Raw genomic sequence first — 25747 nt, forward strand, 5'->3', positions numbered from 1 at the left:
CTCAACCTTTGGTAAGCAAAGAAAACCATGTATTAGGGTAGGCTGGGCCACAGGATACATAGACTCCAAAATGTACATAGGCTCAAATACCATAGAAATTTTTGTTCAAGAGCCGAAGGCAAATGTTCCTGATTCATGGATGCATCTCAATTTAGGGACACAGGCTCCATCTATTTTGTGGCTCTGCCACCCTCTACAGCCTTCAGGCTCCATGCATTTGGGGACTAGAAAGGGAAAGAAGGGATGGAGAAGGTACAAGCGCTTCCCTGCAGTCTGAGAGTGATGCTCATTACTTCCACTCACATCTCATTAGCAAAAGCTGGTCATTTTGCCACACTTAACTATAAGGGACCCTGGGAGCTGTAGGTTAGCTCTGCCCAGGAAAAAGGAGAACCAGACCTTGGTAAAGAATTGTCTCTTGCATAGCAGGTGTCACTTTCAGCATACTAATACGTGGGCAGAGGCAGAGGTAGGCAGAATTCCCCCAATGCTGGTTGTAATGCCACTTCTGTCTTGTCCACTAAAGAAAGCTTGTTGGACTGCGATCTACAGAAGCACTATAAGGGATAAAGGATTAAAGTAATAGCTTGAAGGCCCTTCTGATTGATGATTTAAAAAATAATTTTCAAGCTTCAGTATTTTGATAGTGCATAAAGGCCATAGAGTATAGTAGATAATCACTGGGACTTCAGCCAGACAGCCAGGGCTGAGATGCTGGATCTGCTGCTTCCTGCCTGCCTTTTGCAAGTCTTAACTTACCTGTGCTTCGGTTTTCTCACCTATAAAATTGCAACAATAATAATGGCAGCACCTGCCTCATAGGATTGTTGGGAGGATTAAATGAGTTCATACATGCATTTAGTATGAGGACTAGGTTGTAATAAGAGCTCAATAAATGTTAGTTGTTACAGCATAGATCTTTTTAACACATCCCTTAACAGATCACAGCCCATCAGCTCCACAGCTGAGAACTGCTGAAGAAAGAAGGCCCCAGGCCAAGGAGTCTGGGAGTCTTCATCTTGCCACCCTGTAGCCCCTCAGTGGGCAGGCTCTCTTCTGTGGCAAGCCACATTTCTCCCCTGAGCCCAGGACCCTTCCACCAGTGATCCCAACAAGCTGCACACATGAGCTATTTTGTATGATTCAAGACCCTCCACACATTCCCTTCCAAGAGCCTCATCCAACCCAGATGAGCGTGGCCCTGACCAGCTTCCCCTGGCCAAGGAGGTGAGAAGGGGCCCCTTGCTGGAGAGCTGTTGAGGGGTAAAGCACAGATTCTGTCTCCACGGCAGCTCTTGCCAAATGTAGAGATACCCTGCAGGCCACTTTCCAACACTATCACACAGGACCATAAGCCAGGCAGATTAAGTGAGCAGAGCCCTGTTTTCCAAAGGAGAGCAACATTGTTCCATCTGATTCCTAAGAACAAGAGAAAGGGACATGATCTGGCACAAACCAACACTGTAAAGTAAACCAGGGGCAGCCTTGATTTCATAGGTTTGTCCCCAGTGTTAGCATAATATCTGGCATGTGGTAGGTGTTCAATAAACATGCATCATGTCTGTGCCCTCATGGTGTCCCCTTGTCTTGTCAAAACACTCATCCTTGTGTCCCTCTGGCGTTTAAATGTCTCTTTCTCTCATCCTCTTCTCCTCAGCCCAATTCCCCTTTTCTCAGGGTGGTGATCACAGGACACCATGCTGATTGAATTGACTCATAATCCCAGAGTGTCCCACTTTTTAAAAAGGAGATATTTACTCTCTCCCACGCACGTTGGTACAATTTCAGTCCTATGTCTTAAATGCAGGATTTCCAGCAGTAAGAGGGAGGCATGATTTGGTTGGAGAGAACTATCACTCGCTCGACAACAGTCTGCCCTGTTCAGTCCAACTGGTGACCCAGAGCCAGGGAATCCAGGGCTCTTCAGATGGCCTCAGCATAGCTTCCTTCCCCCAGCCCCTCATGCCTCCTTCAAGTTGAGCCCTAGGATGTCCTCCTGTCCTTTACTTTCATCCCCATCCCAGCCCTTTGTTCTCCTGTGTATGAGTTTGTTCTCATGCTGCTAATAAAGACGTACCTGAGACTGGGTAATTTGTAAAGGAAAGAGGTTTAATGGACTCATAGTTCCACATGGCTGGGGAGGCCTCACAATCATGGCAGAAGGCAAGGAGGAGCAAAGCCAAGTCTTACATGGTGAGAGGTAAGAGGGCTTGTGCAGGGGAACTCCCCTTTATAAGACCATCACATGTCATGAGACTTACTCACTACCACAGGAACAGTATGGGGAAAACTGACACCATGATTCAATTATCTCCACCTGGCTCCATCCTTGACACATGGGGATTATTACAATTCAAGGTGAGATTTGGATGGGGACACAGAGCTAACTCATATCATCCTGGAATCAGGCCCTGACAGTCTGAGTAATCTTGCCAGACAACTGGCCAAGGGGCAGCCCAGACCCTTCCTCAGGCTCTAGCTCTGAGAAGGCCCCTCTGCTGGAGCCTAGTTGCACCCCAGGAGAGGTCCCCTAGCTCAGACCCTTCTGCCTCTCAGGGTCTGGGATGAGATCAGAGAAACAGAGTCCACCAGTGCCTGCTGCCTTTCATCCCAAGAACATCAATAACTGTACCCTGAATACTGGCTGTCTTTTTAATAACTTAGAGGTATTAGAACCAGCCAGGCATGGTGGCTCATGCCTGTAATCCCACCACTTTGGGAGGCCAAGGTGGGCGGATCACTTGAGGTCAGGAGTTCGAGACCAGCCTGACCAACAGGGTGAAACCCTGTCTCTACTAAATATACAAAAATGAGCTGGGCGTGGTGGTGCATGCCTATAATACCAGTTACTTGGGAGGCTGAGGCAAGAGAATCACTTGAACCTGGGAGGTGGAGGTTGCAGTGAGCAGAGATTGCGCCACTGCACTCCAGCCTGGGTAACAGAGCTAGACTCTGTCTCAAAAAAAAAAAAAAAAGAAAGAAAGAAAGAAATATTAGAGAGAACTTTGCCCGAGACCCCGAAATCCAGTTGTCCATAATCAGCAGGACCCCCACCATGAGACTGTGGGATGTTTAAAATCACAAAGCCACCTAACCTCTTTAGAGAAAACCCGCTACATGATGTATCAGTTAAAGTTCACTGTTGAGCCTTTGTGATACATTGAAGAAAAATGAAATTATTCATCCTTTGTATGTCTATTAACACTTTAATTCCCCAAGGATTCCTTTTAACCAGTGCCTTCTTCAGGGTGCTAATTATAACTGCAGGTACCAGAAACAGCCAGTCAGACAGGCACATTCTCAGCAGTGAGACAGAGGAAGTGGGTGGGGAGAAGATGGAAGGAGGGATAGCACCAGTGTCTCTGAAAGAGGTTTCCATTTCTGCTTACATTTCATTGACCAAAATTTAGTCACATGGCCTCTTGCTGCAAGGGATGCTTGAAAATGTGGTTTTCATTCCCAGCAACTGTGATTCCAGATGGAAATTAGGGCTGCTATTACAGAGGAAGAAGTGCAAAATAACGCTGAGTAGGCAATGGGAAGTCGGATCAGAAATGCTCACTCCCTCCTTTTCCCTCCCACGGCACTTTGTTTCCTCATCTGTAGTTCTTACCCTAACGCGTCCTAGAGAAGGGAACAGACCCTCAGCTTTGTGAAGTTTCTTATTCATATTTGAGCCCCCCACAGCACCGGCAAAGGGGGGCTTGTTTGAGGCCTGTATCAAACTGTTATTTATTGAACACCTACATTCAAGGGGGCCAGACACTTTCCACACATTGTTCATGGTTTATTATAAGTTATATGTTTAGGATTTAATATTTATAAAAAGATATCGGTATATTTGATTTAAAGGAAAAGAAAAAGAGGTTCAAGAGAAGGGAAATCAAGTGTTGAGCCAGGATCTGACTTCAATGGTCCCCAAAGCTTGTGTCTTTCAAAACAACCCCAGGGGTTTTCAAATCGTGCCTGATGACTTTCAAGGTTCTAAGAGGTGGAGAAGACGGAACAAGAGCAGACAGGACTCCAGGTGCCCTCCCTCTCTTGAAGCAGGGCCTTTTCACATTTGCAGAGTGGGGTTCTATATGTGCTTTGCTTAAACAAAATTTGTACAGCTAAAAATGTTTGGAAACGATGGAGATAAAAACCGTGCTGACTTGAGTGGCAGGATGTTAAAGTGGGAGAGAAACCACCAGCGTCCTCACCCATTTCTCACCTAACTGTCAGCCTGGTGCCCACTGTGGATCCCCCCCACACCCCACCCTCCCACCCAAATGACTGTTCAATATTGCTCTGAAGTTCCATCCCAAGTAAAAGCAGTTGTCATTGAAAAAACCATACCTCTTTAAGAGAGTTTGATCCAAGTCATAAACCATGGAAGAGACTTAGAAATGGCCTTTTCCCCATGGTACTAATCAAAATGGTTTAAAACCACAGAAGCCAGAAAACTGCATGAGGCTGCAGGCAGAAGGGTGGGTATTGATGACATGACAAACTCCTCGGCCTTCTCTCTCTGGCGGTACTTACCTTTGGCTTCCTGCAGTCGTGATCTATCACATCTATCTCTGCTGCCAGTGGGCTCCGAGGGGTTGTGTTCAGAGGGCCCATTTTCCTGGTGTCTGCTGATGCTCTGGTGAAAGTTTGAGAGCTCTTCCTTGTCTCTCATCCAAGATATAATCACCAAGAGCTATAAAGAGGTTTTGGATAACAAAAGCTTCCTGACTTGGGCATTTAACAAGATACACTGTAGAATTCCCAACCACAACTAGGTCCAAGATTCAGAATCAAGAAATGAAGTCAATCTGATATTGCTATTACAACCCAAATGCTTCCTGTGGTTGGATTTTTATTTGATAGGGCCTGGCATTGGGTGAGGGATGGAGACAATTTAGCTAGAAAAAGAAGAGTGAAAACAGCATTCTATGTGAGGAGGTGAAGTGGACAAAACAAGGCAAGAGCTCATTAATTAAAGAGTTTGTGCAGGGGCTGGGTGCAGTGGCTCACACCTGTAATCCCAGCACTTTGGGAGGCAGAGGTGGGTGGATCATCTGAGGTCAAGAGTTCAAGACCAGTCCAGTCAACATGGTGAAACCTGTCCCTACTAAAAAATACAAAAATTAGCTGAGTGTGGTGGCACATGAAGGTAATCCCAGCTACTCGGGAGGCTGAGGTTCGAGAATCACTTGAACCCGGGAGGTGGAGATTGCAATGAGCCGAGATCACGCCACTGCGCTCCAGCCTGGGTGACAGAGCGAGACTTCATCTAAAAAAAAAAAGGGGGGGTTTGTGCAGGGACACTAGGGAAACCATGCTGGGAAGTTTGGGATCCATGTCAAGCAGATGGGACTTTGCTCTGCAGTAACTGTAAGCCAGACATTTCTGAACCGGGGAGTGAGCTGGTGGCCCTGGGATTTAGGAAAACAAATCTACTGACCACTTATGGAATGACATCATCATCATAAGAAGAACAGTAATGACCTAATGAGTAATCCTGTTTAATGCTTTACAACATTATGCCATTTAATCCTTGCAACAGCTCAGCAAGGTGTTTTATAGAGGAGGCAACTAAGATTCAGGGTTTGGTTGGTCCTAGCCAGCAGAGACTTCCTGGGCACAGTGTGCCGGGGGCTCTTCTCACATCTGAGGACAGAGCTGTGAATAAGATGGACACTGGCCCTGTTCTCTGAGGGTTTGCAACTCCAGGGAGACAAATGTCAACAAATTATTACACAAATTTCATTACAGTTGTGATGATTGCTGTCAGGGAAAAGTGTGGATGCTGTGGGAGAATCAGATGGGGAGGGAGGGGCTGAGCCTACCCTTAGGAGTCAGGAAAGGCTTCCCAGAGAAGGGACAGTGGAGCTGGCTGGAATAAGCAGGAAGAAAGACAACCAGGGAGGGTCAGTGGGGACAAGGGGTAGCTGGAGGCTTCCCAGCAAACGTCACAGTGCTTGCCAGGAGGTCACAGTGTCTTCTGGTGGCCAAGGAGAAATCTAGCTCAGCTCAGCTTGGCTTCAAGCCCACAGTCTCTCCTTGTTTCTAGAGACACGCTCCCTCCTCACACAGGCAGGCCAGCTGGTCTCAAATAATTAAAAGAAAAATCTGATTAAACTCTAAGGATTGGGTGGGCTTTCTTCCCTCTCATCTCTGTCACCTCATGGCATCTTGAAAACTAGATAGAGTGAGTGGCGCTTGCCTATAATCCCAGCTACTCGGGAGGCTGAGGCAGGAGAATCACTTGGACCTGGGAGGCAGAGGTTGCAGTGAGCCAAGATCACCCTACTACACTCCAGCCTGGGCAACAGATAGAAATAATGAAAAACAGCACTGTTTCAAGCCACATAATTTTGCCATAATTGTGGGCTAGCCTGGGCACCTCACACATTTGATATGGCATTGTATCTAGAAAGGAAGCATCTAGCGGGAGCAGGTCACTTGGAGATGCCGAGAATAGATCCCCCTCCCCTGCCCCTCACCAACCCCGGCCCTCCCAACCCAGCTGCAGCTGCCAGAAACCAAGAGGGCCTGGGCAGCTCACAGGCAGCCTGAGGACACAGGGGTCCCTGTTGGAGACAATGACCTTCCTGTCTTTGAGATTCTGAAGGTCAGCCTCCAGCCCTGAGCCACATTCTCTTGATTCTTAAAATATTCTTAAGAAGCAAAAAATAATATTCACAATTTATAGATGAAGACAATGAGGTCCGTAGAGAATGATCAGAGCCCGGGAGGGACAGGAAGCCTGGCCATGGCTGCACTTGTGTTTTGCATGTGGACACACTGATGCAGCCTTCAGCTGTGGGAGGAGGTGACTCCCTTCGTGTGAACAGCCTGAGGTGGGAGGGGTTACACAGCGTCATAAGGGGCTGGCAGGGGCTTAGAGATCAAGCCTTTTTATTTTACAGCAGAGAAGCAGAGAGTTGATCACATGGCTGGTGGGTGGCAGGGGTTTCTGACTCCCACCTCACTGCTCATTCCGCTCCTCCACATGACTCTGTTGTTAGCTAAAGAGTTTCTCCTGAATTATGAATGAGTGAAAGGAAATTACGTACGTATGGATGTGCTCATGGGCATGTGGAAGGCAGAGGGAGATTCACAGAGAGTATGCAAGTACCTGTGCTGTGAAAATCGGGATTGCTTTGAAACACTCATAGTCATCCTTGCTCTGGTAAGTGTGAGTTCAGCTTTAGAAACAAGCATATTTAATCCATTCATAACTGAGTTTCACTTTTCACATGCCTCTGGCAGCCCCCAGGGAATGACAAGACCAAGCACAATGTCCTCCTGGTTGGAGAACTCTGCCTGCTCACCAAGTTGTCTGGCCAGTACTTCTTGGCATGCTCTGTCTGCTTAGGAGCAAGACTTTTCCACATCCATCATGTCTTACTGTTGACCTATCACATCTGCCTGCCCCAGCTGCAGCAGGCTCCACCCATCTGTCTTCCTAACACCTTCACCACAGCTGGAGAGGGAGTCGCTAGTGTATTTATCATTTTTGTGAGCACAGACCACTGTGAGGCTCTGCAAACCTGCCACTGGAAAGTTCCATTTGTCTTCCTTTCTAAAGCAAATCTATGTGCTTTGGATCAGGAGCAGCTCCCAAGGTGTGACTTAGGCTGCCTGCTGCCCTCTGTCTTGTATGACTGAAAGGTCCCCTAAGAAACATGCCTGAGCCAGGCCCCTGCTGCCTCTGCTCCATCCTGGAAAAGTGAAAAGTGCCCACAGCAAGCACCAGGTACCAGGAACAGAGCCCACTTTGCCATCTCAGATATCACTTTCCTTCCACAGCAATTGCCCCGAGAGCCTTCTCCTTGAAGACAAACCAGCCACCTGGCTCAGCCCTTCAACACTGTTTTTGGAGGTCCCTGACCTAGCTCAAAGGACTGTAGGTTCCTGTGAATGATCCTGTTAATTGGTCTGGGTTTTCCTCCCCTTCCTGTCAAATGCAGGAAATTAGATTTGACCTCTGCTCTGATCACTCTAAAATTATTCTTGGCACTGAAGACTTCCAGCCTTTGTAATCAGAGCATCTATTATCACCCTGATTAACGCCGATGTTCTGATGGGGCGGGATCCAAAGGCAGTGTGATTTCCATGATTCCTCATCCCCATGTTGAGTGCAGATGTCTTTAAATGGAGTGAAATCATCTTTAATAAGCATGGATCAGCATTCAGATGGCTCCAGGGTGCATTAACAGATTCCCAGAAAAATGCCCCGTGCCAAGCCACCTTATGGGACCCTCCCAGGTCCCACAAGGAAGAGGCAGGGAAAATCTCAAAGTCAATCCAATTATCAGCCAAACCATTATGTGTTTAGGACAGACGCAGAAATGTGATGCTGTATTTTCCTCAGTGCTAATGGAGCAACATGCACGTCTCAGGCACATTAAAAGGAGGAAGGAGAGAGAGACAGCAGAAAGCCACTGTGCCCTGAGATCTAAAGAAGGGAAATAAAGTGAAGCCTTCTCAACCTCTAACTAGAATTCTGTAGGAAAGCTGCTTCATTGTTCAGATACTTGACTCTTTTCTAGCCTTAAAATAGAAGTAAAGATTACACACACAGGCTTTTGTATAAGTTACCTAGAATGTGTCTACAGAGTATATTGATTCATCTCACATTTATCAAGCCCATATTTATAAACACAGTCATGCATCACTCAATGGGATACATTCTGGGAAACGCATCCTTAGGTGATTTCAATGTTGTGTGAAAATCATAGGTTGCACTTGCACAAACCTAGATAGTATAGTCTACTATACACCTAGGCAGTGTGGCATAGCCTATTGCTTTTAGGCTACAAACCTGTACAGCATGTTACTGTACTGAATACTGTAGGAAATTGCAACACAAATCACTAGGCGATAGGGACTAGAATCATTATCATCTTATGGGACCACCGTCCTTAGGCGGTACATGACTGTATATGTACTCTGAACCATGGAGGAGTCAATGATTATAGCCCCTGTCATGAAAGGATCACATTTGTATTTTTCACCAAACACTTCACCCAGCACCTGGTACAGAGAAGGTGCTCAGTCAATGTTTGTGGAGTGAGTGGAAGGAATCCTTAGGAAATTAAAATCTGACTAGAGGTTATAGAGAAGGTCATAAATAATTGTACTACAAAGCGGAATGTGAAAGCACATTAAGAGACAGATGAACAAATAAAGATGTAGGAATAAAGGGGTAGGAGGCTGGGTGCTGTGGCTCACACCTGTAATCCCAGCACTTTGGGAGGCCAAGATGGGTGGATCACCTGAGGTCAGGAGTTCCCAGCCAGCCTGACCAACATGGTGAAACCCCGTCTCCACTAAAATACAGGAATTAGCTGGGCGTGGTGGTGGGCGCCTCTAATCTCAGCTCCTTGGGAGGCTGAGGCAGGAGAATTGCTTGAACCTGGGAGGTGGAGGTTGTAGTGAGCAGAGATCACGCCACTGCACTCCAGCCTGGGCAACAAGAGTGAAACTCTGTCTCAAAAAATAAATAAATAAAATACAATAAAATAAAGGGGTAGGAAGGTGACGTGCAGGCTGCAGGAAGTACAGAACATTTCTGTTCATGAAGGCATCAGGTGGAACATGAGTGGGAAGGAGAGAGGGTAAATGCCTTCTAGGTTGAAGCCAAAGCAGCAGCCACAGGCAGAGGAAGGAAGCTGGGGAGACATCCGGTCGGTCACAACAAGTGTACCCAGACAGACAGGTGGTGCACAGGAGATGAGGGCTGTAGGGAAGGGAGGGAGGCTCCTGCCCTCGGTGGAGCACTTGACATAGGTCAGACTCGGGGCAGGGCACTGTCCCATCTCTGTCCTCACACCTGCCCCTAGAAAGCATGGCCATTTCACACATGAGCTACATCCTGGTCCAATCACCAGCAAGCGGCAACTCCAGGATCTGTCCCTAGGTCTCTCTGGCACCAAAGCTCTTCTCCCCCTTCATTAAGAAAGAAAAATATTATTAAGACCAAGAGAGCCCTTGACCTTGAGGTAGAATGAGGACTCAGTGTGTTGGTAAGGGGGACCCATGGGGAGATGGGTCTTAGGGAGAACATGAGGCAGCGGTAGTTGTAGGCAGTAGGAAGAATAGGACATGGCCCAAAAATACCCATTAGGAACACGTGGCAGGGGGTTAGGTGGCAGGCTCTGGGACTGGGATAGCAGGGTTGGAAGAGAGGACACCAGCATCAGAGGCATTCTCCCAAGAGCTTCAGAATAATTAAATGTGGGAAGCACAAAAAGGGGAGGAGGAAGAGGTGGGTTCCCAAAATGGGGGAGATAGGAAGAGGAGCTGGCTGTAGGGAAAGAGGATTAATTAGTTTGGGACATACACACACCAAAATCAACCCCTAAGTATTACCAGCCATTGAATTCATTGCTGTCTTCCTCCCTCACTGCCCTGAGCCTTTTCACCTGCTGCATGGGAAATACCCTATGCAACCATTTCCCAGGGACCAGCTATGGACCAGGCACAGGTTAGGCCCTTTGTGGTCAGGGAGTTCACAGTGCAGCGGGGGAGACCCAGGCAAATGCTCTGACAGCCCCAGAGGGCCATGCAAAGACTCAGTGTGTACCTGAGGCAGTGAGTGAGGGGACATCCTCTTTCTGCATGTGTGACCAGGGATGGCTCTGAGGATGCTGCTACAGACTTGCTTTCTGCAGAGACCGTGAACAAGAACCAAAAGCTACCTCAATTCTGTCATGCCTCTATCGTCTCAGTGTGAAGGCCAAGGAGGCAGAAAGGACCCCAAGTCACTGGCCTCACTGATGTGATGAGGCTCATTTGCACACTCATCGTAGCACACTTGCCCTGGTCACCAGGTACCCAGGCTCAGGAGGCCCTGGGCCCGCTGAGAGAGAATTGAGCGGGAGAGTCTTGAAAACTCCAACTCGGGTGGGAATTCCAGCCTAATGAAGGGAATCCACTGTCTCACGCTTCTTCTCCTGGGAGAGCAGAGAGTTTTGGCATAGATGGGGAGGGTAATGTACCTAGGAGTGGCCTTCCGTGCTCTGGGCTGCTGATAGAGCTGCCACTCACAGTCTTTCCCTGTGACAGGAGGTCACTTGGGTCAGCTCCTTGGACTCATGGGCACTAAGGACCCCCCTTCCAGGCTAGGTGGGGGCAGGCAGCACCAGGTTAGCCCTGTCCCACTGGCTCACGGTCTCCCTCTCTGTACCCCATCCAGCCTCAAGCCCTTCTCAGGATGCGCAGGATGCCAGGCGGCCACGGAGCAGGAACCCCTCCGCCTGGACTGTGGAGGACGTGGTGTGGTTTGTGAAGGACGCTGACCCGCAGGCTCTGGGGCCTCACGTGGAGCTCTTCAGAAAGCACGTATGCGAGTGGTGGGTTTGACCTTGGGGGGATGGGGGGAGCAGGCATGGAAGGAGAGTGAGGTCCAGGGAGCTGCGGGATGCTGCCAGGGGAGGTGGCGGGGGGGCTCTAAACTAAGCCCTAGGGGCACCCTCAAGGGAGCCAGAGATGAGAGGGACAGGTACAACCACAGGCTCCTCAGAGCAGAACGACCACTTAATTTGTTTTTAAAGGAATATTTGCCCCATCTGTTCTCTCATGTTGGCCTTCATCAGGAGTGCCTGCTTCCTGCCCATCCAGCCGTCTGTGCATACAACAAATATTGACAGCACACCTACGACATCCCAGGCAAGCCACAGTAGCGCCTGTTCCTAAACCACTTCAAGGATTAATTAGAAAATGCACAAAAGGCGTTCAGCACGGTTCCTGGCTCAGACAGCCTTCACTGAGCAGAGAGCATTATGATGATTTTGAGATATGCTAAAATATAGAGAGATGGTAATTTTTTTTTAAAGATAAGAATCAGTAATTTACCTGCTAGGCTTACTATACTCATTTTGTTTTTGTTTGAGACAGAGTCTCACTCTGTCACTCAGGCCGGAATGCAGTGGTGCAATCTCAATCTTGGCTCACTGCAGCCTCTGCCTCCCCAGTTCAAGCAATTCTTGTGCCTCAGTCTCCCGAGCAGCTGGGATTACAGGCACCCGCCACCATGCCTGGCTAATTTTTGTATTTTTACTTGAGACAGAGTTTCACCATATTGGCCAGGCTGGTCTCATCCCAAAGTGCTGGATGACAAGCGTGAGCTGCCGTGCCTGGCACTGTACTCATTTTGTATCGTGCTGTAACAGATTACCACCAACATAGTGGCCTCACACAATCCACATTCTCTGTCTAACCGCTCTGGGGTTCAGGAGCCTGGCATGGGTCTCACTGGGCTCAGCCAGCAAGGCTGCCTTTCCTTCTGGAGGTTCTAGGAGAATCCGCTTGGTTGTCCTTTCCGGCTTCTAGATCCACCATCAGTCCTTGCCTCCTGTCCGCCTGCCATCATCTTTAAAGCCTGTAACATCAAGCTGAGGCCTGTTTGGCTGCTTGGGCTGCCATCCCTGGTTGTCACTGCTGATGTCCTCTTCCATGTTTAAGGAGTTGTGTGATTACACAGCCGCCCCCTCCCCACCCACCCGGCCCCATAATCCAGGATAATCTCCCTACTTTAAAGTCAGCTGATTAGCAAGCTTAATCCCACCTGCAACCTTAATTCCCCTTTGCCGTCTAACTTGACATTCACAGGTTTGGGGACTAGAATCCAGACATCGTGCATGGAGGGGAAGGAGCGTTATTCCACCTTCCACAGTGACCATTATTTTTGTTTCCTGTTTCTCACTTTATTTGGTGATTCTGTCATAGAAATCATGCTCTCCAATCTGAGGAGGATTCTCATCTAACTCAGCACTCGTCTTTTATTAGGCATATATTAGCCTCACCTAACAATGGGGCTTTGAGACCAGGAACCACAGAGTGGGTTATGCTTGGACAGATTTGGGCGGGGGGAGTCTGGCTGTCTTCTGGGGTGGGAGGAGACGGTGGGAGTCCAGGAGGTGAGGGAAATAAAAGACAGTAGAAAATGAGGCTCCTGGGAGCGACCCACAGGTAAGCCTTGCCCACTGCCATGTTGCCAAAGACATGGAGAATGAGTGACACAGAGTGGGTGCTCCATCAATACTGGTTGGCTGGGCAGATGAATGAGAGGGCTGGTGACCCTGGCACCGTTACATGAGTCCTGTAACTATGTCTCTTCTCCCCGCCTGAGCACCTCAGATTTCTACCCTTTGTCTCCAGTGACCTGAAAATAGCACTAAAGGTGACCATGGAAGCCCAGCCTTGCTAGGTTCATGAACTCAGCATGCATTCTGGAGGGTGACCATTTTCAATGACCAATGGCAGCAGCACCGGGACCAAACCACAAAGGACTGGCTCATCCCCTTAGTAGTTCTTTGTGCTGAACCATGAGATGAAGCAGGTGCATTCTTTAGTGTATTCCGTCTAGTGGAACAGACAGGACTAAACACATCTGAAATCCTCCATTGGGTGGAATGAGTAGTTTTGTCAGCTAAAGGTAGGTGGGCCTACCAAGAAAAGAAATGAGAAATTAGGGCAATAAGTGGAGGTTTGGAATGGAAATACCCTCTAGTTTCAGTGTCTAATGGATGACACTTCTTGCCCCTTTAGCCAAGGTTGGATGAGGAGATAAACTTCCTAAGTGGGATATTGGGAACACACATGGGGTTGTGTTTGATTCCTTCTATGAGGGGAAGGCAGGAATATGAAACATCCCGTGTGTCAGATGACTACAGGGAGATGATGGGAAGAGGAGAACACAGTATTTGTTTGCTTTAATATTTTAAAAGATCTTGCCCCAGGACCAAGAGAATATGCTGCCTAAATCAATCCATATGCCCTGAGCACATCCCCTGACCATACCTTAACCTTAGCCACTGTTTGATGACTCTGACCATCTTCTGGGTTTTCTTTCTTCTGATCCTATCCCACCAGGAGATTGATGGCAATGCTCTGCTGTTGCTGAAGAGTGACATGGTCATGAAGTACCTGGGCCTGAAGCTGGGACCTGCACTAAAACTCTGCTACCACATTGACAAACTGAAGCAAGCCAAGTTCTGACTTTTTAAAAAAGACAGAAGCGAAACCCAAAACAACAGATCTCAAGATTATCTTCTGCCTTACCAACATCCCACCAACATCACAAAATAGACTCTCCTCTTAAAATTAACAGCCACAAAGACGTGGTCTTTTTATAAAACTTGTGAATCTTTGCCTTTTAAAGAATTTAACGTGGACCTTTTTGAAAGGCTCCTCTGTGTTAATAATTTGCCAAAAAATTACAAAAGCCTCTGATTTTTAACATCCCTGTTATGCTGATTTCTCTTAAAGTGGGTGCTATTTACATAATGAGAGAGTGAGGAACTGAATGCTTATGTCCAAGGAAAGTTCTGGAGGGTTCAAAGGATGAAAGAAGGACCTTTGTCCCTGCAGTCTCCGCAGGGACACCCACCTCAGCACCATCTGCCTCTAACTCTGACCTGGGGACCTATCCGTGTGAGCCTTGTTTGCCTCAGCTCTGGAAGCTGACTTCTGAAGATGACTGCCTCATCTTGCACTATCTGGAAAACTTGAATTATTTTGCTCCATGAAAGAAAAGGAAAAAAAAAAAAAAAACTTTTCTATTCCTAGAAAATCTGAAGTACTGTATTGCTCCGCTAGAGGGCAGACTGCTAATGAAATTTCAGGACCCTCACTGACTGCAGTAGCAAGATTATTCAGTACTGCGTGGATGGGTTATGGTGTCTGTGAACAAGATCTAGCCCACACAGAAACAGGGGATTTATTCCACAGTTAGCACCACAGATTGTGACTTGGGAAGAAACCATCAGCTAGAGGGGTCTAGTTCGTATCCAATCATTATTGACTGACTGATACTCAACTAGCAAAGGCAAGAATTTGGAAGCACGCTCTACCCAGATGGGACTTTGGAGTTCCTTCTCTTCCAGAGTCCTCACTGAGGTGTTGAAGTGTTGGCATGCCGAAGAATCTTAGTGACATTTAGCCATGGGTGTTTCTTTAAAAAAGGAAAAGAAAATGTCTCAACGAAGCTTTGAAATGGGAGAGTGTTGATTTCTAGTTAAATTGCTGGGTTATGTAGTTGTATCTGTGGCTAATTTTTCTAGTCCTCAACAAATACACAGACATGCTATTATGGGGTTTAATTCAATTTACAGATAGGTTTTCCTTCCTCACCGTGGAGTAATAGAAAAAATTGATTTTCTGCCCCTTTGCAGCTGTGTCCAGAGAAGGACAATGAATCCACAATTTATTAGGCAGAGGGACAACTTCTCCACCATTCATTTTATCCTTCCCTTTTCTCTGTTTCCCTCCCTGTCTCTTCTTCTTCACACTGAGCAGAAAACATATCTTCAAAATGAATTCGCCTTTGCCATGTGCATAATCTCTTCCTTAAAAGGACATCAGCAGTGTTAGAGATGAGGAGATGAACATTAGATTTTGGAATTTCTGGGAGGGAGAGGGTTAGGGATGACTCAGGGCCTCCCTTGGCCCAATGGTGAATCAGAAAAGGCACCCCTTTCTCTGGGATACAACCTGAGCAGGGGTCTCAGCTGGCAAGTGGAGCAGGGTGGGAGCTCAACCTCCTCACCCCTTGATCAGCTGCTGTTGTGCAGAACATGAATTGCATAATCTTGAGGGCAGCCCTGGGTAGATCTGCATAGTGACCCTCTATATAGTTAGAATCCAGATGAAGGCCATAAGAAATAGTCCGTGTCATGCCGTTAGACCCGCTTTGATGTGCTGTATTTGAGAAAGCACATCGTAGCCTCCTTTTCAGACACACAAATGGTGGCTGGACTGAGAGCATAGCAGAGAAGGGGAGGAGGAGGATGTACTAAACTTGCTCACTGAATTGAGCTAGAGTGTGGAAGAGCTTGATGTCTGATGGTTTTGTTACAGGAAGGGGTTCCCGATCCAGACCTCAAGAAAGGGCGCTTGGATCTCGTGCAAGAAAGAATTCAGGGCGTGTGCACAGAGTAAAGTGAAAGCAAGTTTATTAAGAAAGTAAAGGAATGAAAGAACGACTACCCCGTAGTCAGAGCAGCTCTGAGGGCTGCCGGTTACCCATTTTTATGATTATTTCTTGATAATATGCTAAACAAGGGGAGATTATTCATGCCTCCTCCTTTTAGATCATATAGGGTAACTTCCTGACATTGCCATGGCATTTGTAAACTGTCGCGGCACTGGCGGCGGTATAGCAGTGAGGACAACCAGAGGTCACTCTCGTTGCCATCTTGGTTTTGGTGGGTTTTAGTCAACTTCTTTACTGCAGCCTGTTTTCTCAGAAGGTCTTTATGACCTGTATCTTTTGTGCTGACCTCCTGTCTAATCCTGTGACTCAGAATGCCTTAGCCATCTGGGAATGCAGCCCAGTAGGTCTCAGCCTCATTTTACCAGCTCCTATTCAAGATGGAGTTGCTCTGGTTCAAACGCCTCTGACAGGTTCAGCACCTGAGAAAAGTACCTTGAATCAGGCCTTGGGGCAGAGTCTTCAAGATTTTAAGGTGATAGGGCCTGTCTCTCAAGAGTTTATTAATGGTAAGTGCTCACTGCTGGTCTGGAGTTAGATACATTTCCCTCAAAACAGCCACGGATAGGTTATGTATTCAGAACTGCCAGTGCAAAAACAATGAGATCCAGAAAAATCCCACAACAACCCAGGTTTTTCACTCATCTTTTTTTTCTCAATCTTCCGATACTTGTGGTACCTCTTCCATGAACAGATACCTCATGTAGTGACTTCCAGTATTAAGTTTTCAAAACTTCCTACCCACCCTCATCAGTGCCTCCCTCACTACAGAGTCACAAACATTGGTGCTTTCAAATAAAAATCAGCCCCAAACAATGTCACAGAGATCCCTCGAGTAGTTTTCAGGGGAGAGATAGGTTCTTATTTCAAGTCTCGGAGAAAACTGGATACATGTTCACGTGGAACTGCTCTCACGGAGGTGCTGTCTCATTTCGCATTAAACTTTAAGCAGGACAGATTGCTGAAGCCATGATATTTAAGGTTTGACTTTTTAAAAATCTCATTACTCTTAAAATAAATGCTGCCACATCAGAGAATAACCTGGGGAGGAAAATCTTCCTTGACTGCTTCTGCACTGAAATGCAATTAGCCAACTAAATTATTGTACCAATACTGCAATTATAATTAATTTTCACCCCTCTCAAAAATCTTGTCAAACCAGGAGGCTAAATAGCTTCACAAATGTAAAACACACCAGGCCATTTCCTCTAAACAGACCTTAAAGGGTTAGGCCACGTGGGTCACCCTTGTCCAAATGAGAGCCGACTTGAGGACCTCTCACTTGTATAGATATGGTACTTGTTATTCCATTGCAGTAGCTTTGCTTCAGGTTGTAGTGAATAATGATATCGTTTTGCATAATTCCAAATTAGAGTGTGTATGTGTGTGTGCCTGTGTTCATGCTCCAAACATTTCCAATTACACTTGTCTGTTAAACACTGAAAAAAAAAAAAAAATCAAGAGACAATTCTATTGCCTAAGGCCTTTTAAATATTTCATGAATCACATTATTCCCTGTGCGAAGACTTTAGGTGAAAGCCGTGGGTCTCGTCTGTGTGTGTGTGTGTGTGTGTGTGTGTGTGTGTTTCCTGACACTGTAGTTGGAAGAGCCTTAGAAAGTGAGTGCTTGGGAGTGTATGAGCCATGGCCTTTGCTTGGTTTGCAATATGGAGGCAGAACCCACTGTGGTCTGGTTGCTACTAGTAAGTGTCCCCTCTTATTCTACTAGGGTGTGCCCTTGAGGAAGCCAGGTGACCAGGGGTGTACTGGGACTCTGGGCCTGCCCCCTCAGGAGGATGATTGTATGTGCCAAGCCTGGGCTCCAGGTGACTCTGGGGAGACGCCTTGCTGGGGAGCCCACGGCAGGGGAACAATTGTCTTGTGGGCATTTAGCACCTACCAGAGGGTACACGGAGCTCCCACCATTTCCCTGCAGCAGGGCTGCTACCAACTATATTAAATACACTGGGAAGGAGTATGGGACTAGGGCTGGTTTACTGGAGAAGGAAACCAGTGAGAGAGGGAGGCCTACACCATAAGTTTCTTAGGAAAACAATGAACGCAGCGATTCTAACAGCCCCAACCCTTTATCCTGCAATAACCTATTTTTGTATCTATGTGCTGTACAGAATATTTCTTATTTTTTTAATTAAAATTCTTTTAAAATAATTTTTGAGATGGTTTTAGGAGAATTTTGTCAAATCTCTGAAGATAATTGGAGATGCCCATAGGTGACCAGGGACTGAAATTTAGTCATTGTCAGAAGTTCTCGAAAGATGGAAATAGTCTGCTCTTGTTCTAAAGAAACAGCCAGGTTTTCATATGTGTAAGCGGTCAGCAGGCACTGTCTGACCTCTGTGCTGAAGGGGTCACTTCTCAGCTCTTCTCCACTGGGGACAGAGGGGAAGGGGATTGGACTCACTTTTTTTTAAAACCTCAGATAACAAGACATGGAATTGTGAAAGAGTAAGTGATTTTTTTAAAAACTGCAATTTTTTTTAAGGAGAGGGGTGCAAACCTGTCCATGGGTCTGATTTTTTTTTTTTTTTTTTTTGGTCATAAACATTCTAAGAACTGAGCACCTGCCAGGCTCTCCTGTTGCCTTGCCATGTGCCCCATCCCTCCCCTGTGGCATGAGAGGGCCACACTGAGAACCCTGGGGATGGTCCAGCAGATGGTCAGACATGCAGGGGAACAAACCTTCTTATTTCCATTCTGTGATGTCAAACCCAGCAGCATCACCCCCCTCCACCTGCAGGCAGCTCCTGTGTGTCCCGCCCTGCTCCTGCATGAAGAGCGCTGGGCACCTCTGCTTCTGGGGTGTTATCCACTCCAACGGTTATCCTAATCCAAGATGATCCCTGCACAGACAATTGGAAGCTGGATTTTTGGAAATCTAGCATTTGCTTGAAAGAGAATCGCTGTTATTTACTGCCACCAGATAAGGATAATGAAAACAAGTCTGCTAACAATAGACTTGGTGTAATTGTTCTAATGCTAATAAGCAACTGCTGGGACACTTCCCATGGTAAATTCCTTTGTGGTTTTGGTGGTGTTATCACACATGGGCCTCACCAAGATGCCGGCCTGGAGAGAACACTCGCTGTGACTCTCCCGGGCTTCAGGAAATGCCCCCGACTTAGAAGCAGTTCTGGGCAAAAGCACACTTTCAGAGGAGGATTTGCTTTTCTTCACTGTGCTTTCACAAGAGAGGCCCCAGATCTGCGCTCTTAAAATCCTACATAAGGAGCCCGGAGGTTCTCCCCATGCTTAACATTGGGCTCGATTTCCTGCAGAGGAAAAGATGGCAGGTAGAGCCACGGGTGATTAAACAGTGATGCCAGACAGTGTGGGGCCAGCAGCATCTTTCCATTTGAAGGGTCTACATATACCACACAGACCACTTATACCTCAGCTGTCTTCCCACCCTACCCTGCTCTGGGGCTTGACCACATGGTCTGAGCCTTAGAGTCAGTTCCATGCACTAGGCGCTTGCACAGGCCAACATCAATCTCTTCTGTTGGCTCCAACTTTGGAATACACCCGAAGCCTTGCTTCTCCAAACAGCTCATTACGAAATAATGGCGCCTAACTAGGTGTCGCTTTACAGCAATGATGTATGACTGAAGGCCACCTCTACCATAAATGTAGCATCCTCAACTACATTCTTTTAAAAGTGTTGTTGGAAACCCATCATCATCCCTTGAGGGTGGATTTTTTTTTTTCTTTTTGGAGAAAGCCAAAGCCACTGGGCTCATGCCTGGTACGTGACATGGGTAATCAGTTTCAGGTTTCAAATCATGTGTTTTCACACACATGCGTTTGTCTTTTCCTTGTGTGTTTTCTTACTTGGTACAAACAGTTTGAACAATAACAGCCACAATTCACTGGTTAACTTAAATATATTAGGCAGGTGTTAAAATAAGGAGCAGCAATGTATGGACTACTTTGAAGGACAACAGTATTTGGATGTATAACATTCAACATATTCATTTTAAAGTAATGTTACTGCTATATCCTTAGGCATGGTAAGCTGAGGATATTGTGAGTGTTTGCGAACATACAGAGACCACCCTCACACGTAGAATCCTAGAATCCTACAGTTGGGAAAAAGAGGTCTTGCGGGACACCTGGACAGCTCCCCTCCAGTGTAGAACCTTCTGCCCCGTGGGTTCCACATTGCTCTTTGGGGGGCAGAGCATGGTACAGTGTACAAGAAACAAGCTCTCCAAGTCATCTCCCCCCGTACCTCCATCTCCTCATCTGGAAAAGGAGGGGAGTCATCCAGATGACCTTTAAAAGCATTTCCAGCTCAGTTACTTTGGCCAAGGCCAGTGGGGCTGTGCTGCCATAGTAGTTATAGGCTCTTGACTCCTCTCTCTTCTTTTTCATGTCTGCTGGTTTCTGCCTCTCCTCCTTTGCAACCTCATCTAGATATTTTTTGATCCTCTTCTCTCATGGGCCCATAACTTCTCAAGGCCATGTAAGCACCACTTGGCCATTCTTTCCCACTCGTTTTTCACTTTTCATTCTATTATTTCTTCCTGACTCCATTTTTTTTGTTGGTTTGTTTTCTTTTTTGTCTTTCTCCATTCCACTAGCTCAAATGCCTTTGGGGATAGAGACGGGGTAGAGAAAGAAATAAGAGTAAGCTAACTCTGTTCTCCCTAGCCCAGCAGTTCTGACCTCTGTCCAGTTGTCACCCACCCACAGCATTTCTCGACTCTGTCCCGCTTCCTGCCCAATCTCCACTTGTTCTATTTCTCAAGGTCTAACCCTCTCAGCTCGATGCCTGAGGTTAGGAAGGACAGTCTCCGCCCTTCTGAATGTTTCATTCTGTGACTCACCCTGATGTCCCACTGAGGCGCCTCTTGAATCTTCATGAAGCACAATGCCCTTCTCACTAGCTGTCCCTCTTCATTCAGCCCTGAAGTTTAAGTGACCTGGTGCCAATTCGATGTACCTCTTGAGAGCCACAAGCTGCTTCTCCCGCCATCCTGCAACCTGCACGGAGTCACTCTGACATCCAGCAGCAATTCAGATAATGCCAAAGTTCTTTATAGAACACAGAGCATTGTCCAGACCCAGTTAGCACTGACTGTACAGCCTCATGACCAAAGCCAGGCCAGAGCCTCATGTGTAAGTGAGGAGGATCCAGCCAGCATGAAAAACGAAGGACGGTGATGACATCAGAAGCATTTCTGGGGTGTGGTATTGTTTTTGGACGTTTATGAGACTACTGAGACATATGCAATATTAAGTGGCTTGTGTCTGAGTAGGGAAAGATGATGACATATTTCCCAAAAGCAAATGTGGTTTAGAGGAAGGAGAAAGGCAGCATAGCTCTGGGGAAAAAAAAGTTTCCATTCCTGGCCTTTCTCCAGCACAATTGCGCACCTCGAGGTCTTTCTAGAAGTCAAACGTGTTTCCTCCTCAGGAACTGAAAGTATTTCTATCCAAGTGTGAGAGAGTTTGAGGGACTTTGATTTATTTTATTATCCATTGTGTTCTAAGCCATATTGTTTAATTTTCTGTCATCTTCTGGCTATATCTTTGATCACTTGGGGATTTAAAAAAAGAGCTCCTCTCATTTTATCCTCAAGAAAATATGAAGTATCATTTGCTTTACAGAGCAAATATCTCCATGTTATAGATATCTGTTGATTAGATTATTTCTCTACTGTATATACTTAGAAGTAATTTCATTCACATAAACATTTCATACTTCACATACATTTGTGGATAAATTTGCTTTTCATTCTATTCACATGCAAGAAAACTAAATAAACTGATTGAATAAAATCATTTTATCATAATTGTCTTGCTGCTATTTTTTTCACTAACAATGAAAACTTTTTGTTACTGAAGTATGACTGTAACATCATGAAGCTTCTCCCTTCATGGGGCCAAAAGGTGTGTTTTACTAGCTACACTAGGCTGTCATTATACAACAAGACTCCTGCTAGCCAATGAGGGCCCATGAGTTAGTGAAATCCGTGTTCCCAAGCTCATGAGGTAGAATGATGATGATTGAAATGTTATGTCTTTTGTTTTGTAAGTTGACGGGTTTATTTTCAGAATCTTTCTTTCAACTCAGCCTTAGTTAATCTCATGTTTCCACCTCTTTATGCTACTTTTCTATCCCATATACCCACTTGGGAGGCTTCCCGATCTCGCCCCATCTGGGAGAGCGGCAGCCACACCTTTTCCCTGGTAAAACGTCTTCTTTATTTGCACACTATGAAACAACCAGGAACCAAGGGTGCAAACAGGTCATCTCCTCATCCCGGTAAGATAGAAACAGGGTTGACTACTTCCCTCTTCTCTACCGAGACAGTCTTTCCTCCCTTCTAATTAAGGATTTTTAGAGGGGGTGTGTGCACATGTTCATGTGTGTTTCTATGATTGGGTTTGCAAACTAAAGAGAAAGGTCATCAGTGAAAGTTTGCACGTCATTTGCTTGTGCTGAGGCACGTGTGCAAGAAGGACTCGGCGTATGTACTGCAGATATTCTAATTGTATGAAAATTCATTGTGCTTTCATTTCTTGTGAACGTATTGGAATCTTGGAACATTAGTTCAACTCCATGTTTTACTTGGAAGTGCTTGGGGAGAGAGAAGCTTTCGGCTTAGGAAATGGTGTCGTTTTAGGTCCTAGCTTCTTTAAAAACAAAACAAAACCAGTGGATCTAATTTTGCAGACTAGACATTAGTGAATATAGCTCATTGTAATGGTGAGTGGCATTTACATTGGAGAGAAATAGCAGTAAACCCTGTTACCTGGGGAAAGGGCCTCTCCTTAATCTTTGCTCTTTGCAAGCATGCGGAAATCAGTGTTTCCTAATACTGGGACAATCCTCTCACCTCAAAGTGTTCCTATGTAATTGTGTTACATAATGGGAAATTGTAATAGGCAATTTGGTTCTGTAATTCAGTTTGCAAAGCATGCAAACATAAGATAACTAGGTTAAATGCAAATCGGCATTACACTAAGGTACCAAGATAGGGAAAAAAAAGATGCTCTGTCTATAACTTAGAAACAACATGAATTTTATTCCCCATGTGCCTCAAAATGTAGAGTTTATTAACGTTATTTATCCTCTAGTTTAATTTCATCACATACTGTGCATACATATACATTATCTGAGTATAAACCCACATGTATTCTTACTGCATATATTTACGATCTCTCATTTGTCATAAACAGGCTGTAAGTATAGCGTGTTACTTAGGAGTGAGTTGGATGTACTTATTTTTATCATACACAGTGTTTTCATAAATTGACCATTATATATAAGACACTACATCAAAATGTGCTTTGAATCTTTCAAAGCCTGTTATTGTTTTTAACTTTTGCAGGGTGGCAATTAGTTCATTATTTAGAGGTCAATTTTTCTGTTTTTAATGTATTCTCTTAAACAGTGATTGGTATGTACACCACAGCCAGGTATGTACAATTTCATTAAACAACCACTACTGGCCTTAATGATTTTAATAGTTTGGGGTGGTTTTTGTTTGTTTGTTTTCATTTTTGATACAGTATTTTTTCTAGTACAATGCATCATGGGCCTGGGTATGATTCAGTGAGATTTCTAAATCTTAAGATTTCAACACAATGTAGTACTTTCTGTTCATGCTGTAAAAAGTATTTCTGTACTTTAAATAAAGAATAAAATTTATGTGAGCTTGTATATGTTTTATCTGATCAACTTCTCTATGTTGATTACTATTTCATTAGGACTGGTTCCCATAGGTAGAGAGCAAGGATAAGCTTTTTCAAGGTGGCCCATAGACAACTGAAGCCACAGAGGCTGATTCACTGCTGCCTGGAAGGCCCCCGTCACCTGGAGACCTGCTGTACCTCAGGGCACCCAGCCCAGGTCCCACACTGGTTCAGGAGAGAATTTTTTTTTTTTTTTTTTTTTTTTTTTTTTTTTTTTGAGACAGGGTCTCACTCTGTCGCCCAGGCTGGAGTGCAGTGGTGCAATCACAGTTCCCTGCAGCTTCAACCTCCTGGGCTCAAGGAATCCTTGTGCCTCAGCCTCCTGAGTAGCTAGGTCTACAGGTGCACACCACCATGCCTGGCTAAGCTGTGTATTTTTTATAGAGACAAGGTTTTGCCATGTTGCCCAAGCTGGTCTCAAACTCCCAGGTTCAAGCAATCTGCACTCCTCAGCTTCCCAGAGTGCTGGGATTATAGGTGCAAGCCACTGCACTCGGCCTGGAGAGACTCATTACAGGAGTCCAGGGTTCTCTAAGAAGCTTACTGTGTCCCCCTGACCTTCCTATGATCACAAAGGGGTGGTCTGGTGCAGGGAAGAAATGTGAGATTTGATCAGAGACCCGAGGGGAGTGTCCACCCAGGGTCATCTTGGGCCAGTCTCTCCTCTAGGGTCTCTGATATGGTTTGAAACTCTGTCCCCACCAAATCTTATGTTGAAATGTAATCCCCAGTGTTGGAGGTGGGGTCTGCTGGGAAGTGTTTGGGTCATGGGGGTGGATCCTTCATGAATGGATGAGCGCCATCCCCTGAGTGGTGAGTGAGTTCACACAAGGTCTGATTGCTTAAAAGTGTATGGCACCTCCCGCCCTCTCTTGCTCCTGCTCCTGCTGTGTGATGTGCAAGCTCCCTCTTTACCTTCTGCCAAGAGTAGAAGCTCCCTGAGGCCTCCCCAGAAGCTGAGCAGAAGTCAGCGCCATGCTTCTGTACAGCCTGCAAAACAGTGAGCAAATTAGACCTGTTTTCTTCACAAATGACCTAGTCTCGGGTATTTCTTTATACCCATGCAAGAATGGCTAACACAGTCTCCTTCTTGGTCAGTAACCAGAGACAAGAGGGCCTCCCTTCTCTGTTAGTGAGAGGATTAAAATAAATTACAGTGCTTGTCAAAGGCCCTCAGACAGTGTCTGCAGAATCTGGAGTCCTGCTCCAGGGTAGTCTACTCCTATTGGTTGATTGTGGCTCTAGTTTGAGGGTCACAATTCCTTCCGGATTTTGATCCAGCCCCAATCCTGACCTGCCGATTTCCTACCCAGAGGCCTCTACCCTGTCCCTAATGCTTAGCAATGATCATTGGCAAAGAAAACACAGTTCTCAATGAAAGCAATTCAGGGGGTTAAAGGAGGTAATCCTCCCATAACAGTGTCCTCGATGGCTGGGTGAGGCCAGCAAGGAAGGCCAGTCTTGGGGAGTGTTGGGGTGCAGGCCTCCAAAGCCGTCTCTCATCATCTGCCCTTGGTTTGCTTACAACTTAATAGACTGAGAATTTTAATCTTGCTACTTGCCCCGCCTTGAACAAAACGATTATCAAGCTCATATCCGTCCTCTCTCCCCCAGCACGGGTCCACACTGAATGACCTCTCTCATACATCCAGGAAGTCTAAGTCTCTAGCCAACACAAGTAAATACACCTCCAAGTGCCCTCACTTACCCGGATTTAAGGGTCACTTCTCTGAGTCTGCTCTCCTCCAGTAGTTAGACACAAGCTCTCAACACCCAGCTTCTTTTACTAGTTTTTTCTCATTATAGTTGTACAAACAATAGTATCCTACCTATAAATGATCCAAGATGAAGAAATCCTGACATAAATGTTATATTTTTTCTGTCAAATCTGAACACAGATTTGGCCACCTGAACACCTGAACACTTTCAGGCCTAGAAAAGGAGGAGAGAAGCAGCCAGGCACGGTGGTTCATACCTGTAATCCTAGCACTTTGGGAGGCCGAGGCAGGCAGATCATGAGGTCAAGAGATCGAGACCATCCTGGCCAACATAGTG

General features: G+C 46.1%; 1 protein-coding gene across 18 annotated transcripts in view; it reads left to right on the forward strand.

The window, feature by feature from the left end:
* SCML4 (Scm polycomb group protein like 4) overlaps positions 1 to 18526 on the forward strand; it is a 126143-nt gene extending 107617 nt beyond the window's left edge. For 9 of the 18 annotated variants that reach the window (XM_030928315.1, XM_030928325.1, XM_030928318.1 and 6 more), the window contains 2 exons: positions 11174 to 11319; positions 13852 to 18139. In XM_030928315.1, coding sequence (XP_030784175.1) covers positions 11174 to 11319; positions 13852 to 13977 — 272 coding nt within the window. In that variant the 3' untranslated portion in view covers positions 13978 to 18139. Of the gene's footprint in view, positions 1 to 11173; positions 11331 to 11531; positions 11946 to 13851 lie in introns of those variants that run through there. The other 9 variants (XM_030928324.1, XM_030928329.1, XM_030928323.1 and 6 more) reach the window with 5 other exon arrangements.
* The last annotated feature ends 7221 nt before the right edge of the window (positions 18527 to 25747 follow it).

The sequence above is a fragment of the Rhinopithecus roxellana genome, chromosome 4, assembly GCF_007565055.1.
Source record: "Rhinopithecus roxellana isolate Shanxi Qingling chromosome 4, ASM756505v1, whole genome shotgun sequence".
Taxonomy (NCBI): Eukaryota; Metazoa; Chordata; class Mammalia; order Primates; family Cercopithecidae; genus Rhinopithecus; species Rhinopithecus roxellana.